This window comes from Poromitra crassiceps (genome assembly GCF_964638095.1).
Source record: "Poromitra crassiceps genome assembly, chromosome: 6".
NCBI classification, from domain to species: domain Eukaryota; kingdom Metazoa; phylum Chordata; class Actinopteri; order Beryciformes; family Melamphaidae; genus Poromitra; species Poromitra crassiceps.
This window is the reverse complement of record NC_139627.1, coordinates 38,742,986-38,749,861: the sequence shown is the minus strand read 5'-3', so window position 1 is coordinate 38,749,861 and position 6,876 is coordinate 38,742,986. Positions and strand designations below refer to the sequence as shown.

The window sequence follows — 6,876 nt, the reverse complement described above, 5'->3', positions numbered from 1 at the left end:
GCCAGGGTCTAACTGACGTCTTGTCTCGGTCTTGGTGTAAACATGCAGCTTTGACACGGTGTGATGGAGACTCTCCTCTTGAAACTAATCAACAGAATATTCCTGTCACCTGCTACCTGCCAACTTGATCAACAGTCTTTACACTACTAAACTTCCTCTGAGATGTATCTTTATACCCAGAAATCCACCCATAGAGAATGTGCTATCTTTTTTCTGGGATATAAATAGTATGTAAATTCTACTAATAGACAACATAGTAGGCTATGTCTGGGAGTTTTGCTGAGGGCTTTGTCTTTTTCCTATTGTTTGTGTAAAGAAGTGTCCAGTGAAATCAAACTCAAATAAGACTCACCAAGTTTCTGCGGAGGTGACCCTTTGCAGATATTACCCTATTTGTGGCATATGAATGAATTTGCCATGAGCAACATCAGGTAGGCTACACAACATTTTGTTTGTCTGTATCACTAATGTTATGCAATTCCCTAGAAGATGTTGCCTCAGCCATTACAGACACTTCAGCTGATTTAAGATGATCATGAAATACTACTGCCTGACAATATCAAAGTGTGTCAGCTTAAATGCATTTTGGAATAATGAAAAGTAGATCAAACGTTTTATTAAAAGTATAAAAATGCAACACAAATCTCATTTCGAATGTATTCAAATATATATCACTATAATATGAGATTTCCTTGACTTGCAAGTTGCAAAAGGCTATTATGCAATTAGTAACCCTAACCACAGTGGCATAGATGTGAAGCAGTGCTGCAGGACAACGCACCTCATGGATCCATTTATGGATCCATGAGGTGCTTTGTACAACAATATAATAATAATAATAATAATAATAATAATAATAATAATAATAATAATAATAATAATAATATTATAATATGTGAGAGAAAAGTGTATGGGACACAGGCAAAAACGCTGAAGACCACAGGACAGGATGGAGGAGTGTCACTGGTAGAGGAGGAAGTCCTTGAGACTGTGAGGAAGGAAAAGGCCAGAGGCTCTGTGGAGACGAGTCCGCCCCAGACTGCGGCGAATACAAAACCGACACAGCTGAGTCAGAGAGCAGGGGCCTGGACACAGGTGAGAGGGAGAGAGTGGATTTGTTATATTATCTTCTATTACCTGCCTGAAACTTAATGATTTGATGTGCATGTGTGTTTCCATGACTTCATACTCTATTACTGAACATACCTCTTTTCTGCAACATGGTCCTCACTGCGCTGTTCGGTGTTGTCAGATCCAGAGGAGTCTTTCCCTCTGCATTCCTGCAACTGCCATTAGCTCCGAAGTCCATCAGAAGCTCCACTACATTGGCCCCACCTCCTCGAACTGCGGCGTGTAAAGGGCTGTCCTGTCCACAACCTAACTCAACATCTGCTCCTGCATGGAAACCCAACAGGATGGTTAAGCTCCTGACTCAAGGCAAGACACCAGACTGGCACGTTAATCAGCTTTCCCATAAAGCAGGGGTGTCAAACATGTGGCCCGGGGGCCAGATCCGATCCGGCCCCCTAAAGGGTCCAATCCGGCACAAAGGATGACTTTGCAAAGTGTGAAAATTGCACTGAAAAGTCCTTAAATCCAATGTGTTGCACTTGTGAAGGCTACGAGGTACCAGGTTTCAGGAGCAAGTTAAATATTAAGTCGCCTATTCATGTTATCTGTATTAATCACTAAATGGTCAGCTATATTCATTACCTTTGCTTAACTATAGAGAATTGCACAGTTGCCATCAATTGTAATCAGGGGTGTAGTGATAAATACAGAGGTGGGTAAACTATCCAAGGTGAGTAGTTTACCCACCTTGTTTGCCCTCATTGATTGATACAGTTGATCTGAAAATAGGTGAGTAAACTATCTGCCTCATTTCAAAGCGGTGGGTAAATTGCATTTACCCTCCACTACACCACTGATTGTAATGTACAGTACAGACAGTAGATAATGTGCTTGATGGTAGCTGAGATAACCCTACAGTACGTGTTGTAGGGTTGTACCTGTAATTCTTTACACTAAACAAAACAGGAACATTTGGAGGTTTTGTCATTTATAGGTTATTATTGATGATTGATTTCTTTTCTCTGGCCCACTTGACACCAAATTGAGTCGCATGTGGCCTGTGGACTAAAATGAGTTTGACACCTCTGCCATAAAGTGATGATAACATGAAGCCCAAAATCATCTCCTCCATACTGACAAATTAATATACTAGCTAGCATTTTCTCAAAAGTCAGAACTTAAAATGGTATATGGATACATCTAGCAGTTTTTGTGTAGGACATTAAAACATTTACATGAAACATGATACAAAACTATACTGTTTTCCCCTTTTCCATGGGAAGTAGGTGGGTAGCTTGTGCTAGATTCTTACTACCGGTACTTACTTTTGATAATGCGAGTCACCTATTCTCACTTAATATTATGCTAAGATGTTAGCATGTAGCACCACAGCAAATGATCTACCAGGGACACATGGATGATTTGGTGTCATGACTTAACGGGGAAAAATGACCAATGTGCCAATTTGGCAAAACCTTGATGTCTTCATTTATTTATGTAGTTTAATCTTGTTCAGTATATGGCATGTATGATAGGTGGCATTGCTGATGCTGATCTAAAGCAAACTTGAACTTTTATAAATACTGTTGTTGTTTTGAACATGAAAGTGGATGAAAGTACAGCTTGTAGTGAGTTGTGACTGTCACTGACTTCTTGTTACAAAACATATGCGGGTTCCAGATTCCTTCAGTCTAACCTGAGTGTAGCAGCCTCTCCACACAGTCTGTGGTCTGGGCCAAGCAGGCAGAATACAGTGGTGTCCCCAGGCCTGGAAGCTCCAGGTCAATATGAGCTCCATAGGACAGCAGCAGCTCCAGACACTCTCTGTGACCTGAAGAAGAAACACCATGAGAAACAAACACCCACGTACACACACACACACACACACACACACACACACACACACACACACACACACACACACACACACACACCGTGCACAGGCGCACGCACACACACAAACACACACACACACACACACACACACACACACACACACACACACACACACACACACACACACACACACACAGCAGAACACACACCTTTCTTTGCAGCCTCGTGGATGGGTGAAGCCAGGTGGTGGGTGGTGTGGATGGTGGGTCTATACTGCAGGATCAGCCTGACACAAGCAGCACTCCCACTGCTACAAGCGTTGAACAGAGGTGTTGCGCCATCTGTAGATACTGCCTCCACCTGTGGAAGGATAATGTGAAGAGGTATAGCTGAATCAATGAGTTAATGATATTCACGGCCGGAGACATCTTCTGGCATCAAAGTCATTTCTTATCCGTGATTTGTTCACTTGTTTCTCTCCTACAGCTAAACATCCTAAAGTCCCAAACCCTTCTTTGAATTGAAAAAAGACATTTGTCCTTCCTTACATTTGCACCATTGTCCAGTAGAAACCTTGCACAGGCATAACGGCCAGCCAGGCAAGCCTCATGGAGAGGAGACACTCTGTCCATGGTCAACATGTCTACATGGAAGCCCTGGAGGGGAGAAGATAGATGGAAAGGCTGTCATCATGACAGGCTTCATGTGTATTTCATAATACAGTCCTAACCAGTAAGGCGTCTGTCTGTTCAGCCTATTCATGTAATTGTGTTGTGCGCTGTGTGCACTGAATGTGCGTATCAGGTCAGATGTTAGCATTACCTGAGCGATGAGGGTTCTCAGGTTGAGCAGTCGACCCTGGTAGGCTGCTTCATGGAGAGGAGTCCTATCTGACCAGCAGTCTGAGAGACACACAAAGGATAAGATCAGAGATGTGCCCATGTTCAGAAAGCATAACAGATATAAGATCAGAGATGTGCCCACATTCAGAAAGCATAACAGATATAAGATCAGAGATGTGCCCACATTCAGAAAGCATAACAGATATAAGATCAGAGATGTGCCCACATTCAGAAAGCATAACAGATATAAGATCAGAGATGTGCCCACATTCAGAAAGCATAACAGATATAAGATCAGAGATGTGCCCACGTTCAGAAAGCACAACAGATATAAGATCAGAGATGTGCCCACATTCAGAAAGCATAACAGATATAAGATCAGAGATGTGTCCACATTCAGAAAGCATAACAGATATAAGATCAGAGATGTGCCCACATTCAGAAAGCACAACAGATATAAGATCAGAGATGTGCCCACATTCAGAAAGCATAACAGATATAAGATCAGAGATGTGCCCATGTTCAGAAAGCATAACAGATATAAGATCAGAGATGTGTCCACGTTCAGAAAGCACACTCTTGCTCTCTGCCCATTTTTTTTTTTTTTTTTTTTTACTTTTTATTGACAGATTATTATACATTCTCACATTGTATACATTGTAGATATGTACTGCCATAGATTTTTTTTTTTTTATAGACAAAGAAAAGAAAAGACAAAGCCGCAACAGCAGCAACAAAACAAACAAACAGAAACAAATAACAAAACATATAGAGCAGGGAGTCGACTTTTCATTATACATTCATCTTGGATCCAAAAAAATAAAATCTGGCCTAATGGGTGTTATATATTGAACCCAGCATTCCCATCTTGAGGTAAATTGTTCTACTTTATGATTGATAACAGCAGTTAGTCTTTCCATCTTATATATATCCATCGTAATATTCATCCATTCTTTCACTTTAGGGCTTTCCTGTGATAACCACTTCCTGGTGAGAGCTTTTTTACCAGCTACCAGCAATATATTAATCAAATATCTGTCTTCTTTCAACCAGTCTTCCGATATACCGAAATACATTGTTTTACTATCTAGGGGTATTACACATTCGAAAACATCCTGTATAGCTTCGTGAATCTGTTTCCAATAACCCGTGATAACAGGGCAGTCCCAAAAGACATGATAGTGATGTGCTATTTGACTTCCACAGTTTCTCCAGCAAGAAGATGAGTTATTATCATAGTGAGCTTTCTGAGATGGTGTAATAAAATATCTAATGATGCATTTCCATGTGAATTCCCTCCATATTTGTGATCTAGTAGACTTCCATTGATATCCCCACATTGTTGTCCATTCTTCCTCAGATATAGCCATTCCTCCTTCATTTTCCCATTTTTCTCTTATATATGAGGTAGAATGTCCTTTCAGACTTAACAAGGACCTATATATGCAAGATATAGTTTTACTACTGATATCCGAATTGTATGCTTTTCTAAAAAGTTCTAATATGTCTGTGTTTGCTTCGTTTAAATTTTTTATCTTCTTTTCAAAATAATGTCGTAATTGGAGATATCGATAGAAGTCTTGATTTTCTAGCAAGTATTTCTCTTTAAGCTGTTCAAAGCTGGGAAATGATCCTTCTTCCATTATCCCACACATTGCTGTTATTCCTTTATCGGCCCAATCTTTAAATCTGGAATCAAATTTGTTCGGAGTAAAGTCAGAATCATATGCACACCATTTGAGAATAATAATACCTTTCTCTAGTTTATATTCTTTTATCACTGTTTTCCATACTTTGAGAGTGAGTCTTACCCATGGGTTGTCAATTGCGTTTACCATATTGCTTTGTAGGTTATCTGCCAGGATTGCCTGTAGGGGAATGGAAGATACCTTCTCCTCAATGCTTTTCCATTGAGCCAAGTATGAGGGGTTACACCAACATATAATGGCTCTCATCTGTGCTGCATAGTAGTAGTCTCTGCCCATTTTAATATTAAGCTGACTTCATTTGAAAACATGTCTATCTAGTTTCAGGGTCATCCTAACCCCAAACACTAAACACTGTAGAACAAGACTGAAAATAAGGAAGACTCTGGGCTTTGTTGGCACTGCAGAGCCCAGTCCATAATCTACTATATTCACATTTTTCAGGTAGTCATCCTGAACACAACACATTTAAATTTCTACAACAAAACAACGAAAGGCTCGGCTCTTTGTTGGCTAATGCAGAACTCAAAGCCAAACCACAGTCCCTCAAATTTCTAACAATAAGAAAGATAATGCCGTTTTATGAGTTTTAAGTTCTCTCATAATACAACTTTAACTGAACCAAGTTGCTCAAAGATGACAAAGCAAAGCTTACCAGCCATGAGTGAGTTGCAGGCCAGTCCTCCATAGATGTGGAAGGGCCTCTGCCAAGGTGGAGAGCACAGGGGAACCTCTGTTTGACCAACAGCCATCATGAAAACAAAACAACTGCAGATGCCTTCTCAGATTCACAGTGCATCAACTTGTCTGGTGGGATACACAGACCTGACCTGGGTTCAGCCTCCCCAACACTTCTTATCTGGACCCAAGGCCACCTCCCCCACCCTGCTACCTCCCGCCCACCTCCCGGGACATACTGTATGCAGTATGTGCATAACAATGGATGCTAGGGTGGCGGTTCAACAACTTGAAATGAAGCTCGCGCACACACACACACACAAACACACGCACACACACACACACACACACACACACACACACACACACACACACACACACACACACACACACACACACACACACACACACACACACAGGCTTGGAAAACTTTCTCAAACTGGGTGATTTCAGCTCCATTCCTTGTGTGAATGGAAAAAAATCTGTTAACTATGGATGTCTGCTACCTCTTGTGAGAAAATGTTTTTATTTAAATATTTAATTAAAGACTGTCAGTTTAGAATTTAAAGAAACAGGTTGCTGATAAAATACAAGTGTGTATTCTATTGAATTCAGTGGATACATTTCACATTTGTCCAAGTGTCCAAAGCAAATTGTCAACAACACACAGGTCTTCACTTCACACTACACTGCTCCACATATTTCATGACCCACTATTTTTTTGAATACTTTATTGAAACAAT

General features: G+C 40.6%; 1 protein-coding gene across 1 annotated transcript; it reads right to left on the bottom strand.

Moving 5' to 3' along the window:
* Nucleotides 1-960: 960 nt before the first annotated feature.
* asb11 (ankyrin repeat and SOCS box containing 11) lies at nucleotides 961-6,207 on the bottom strand (the record flags this gene model as incomplete). The annotated part of the gene is made up of 7 exons (XM_083639586.1): nucleotides 961-1,085; nucleotides 1,207-1,395; nucleotides 2,768-2,902; nucleotides 3,117-3,267; nucleotides 3,456-3,563; nucleotides 3,730-3,809; nucleotides 6,111-6,207. The coding sequence occupies 7 exons, from the start codon at nucleotides 6,205-6,207 to the stop codon at nucleotides 961-963; spliced, it is 885 nt and encodes a 294-aa protein (XP_083495712.1).
* Between the last annotated feature and the right edge of the window lie 669 nt (nucleotides 6,208-6,876).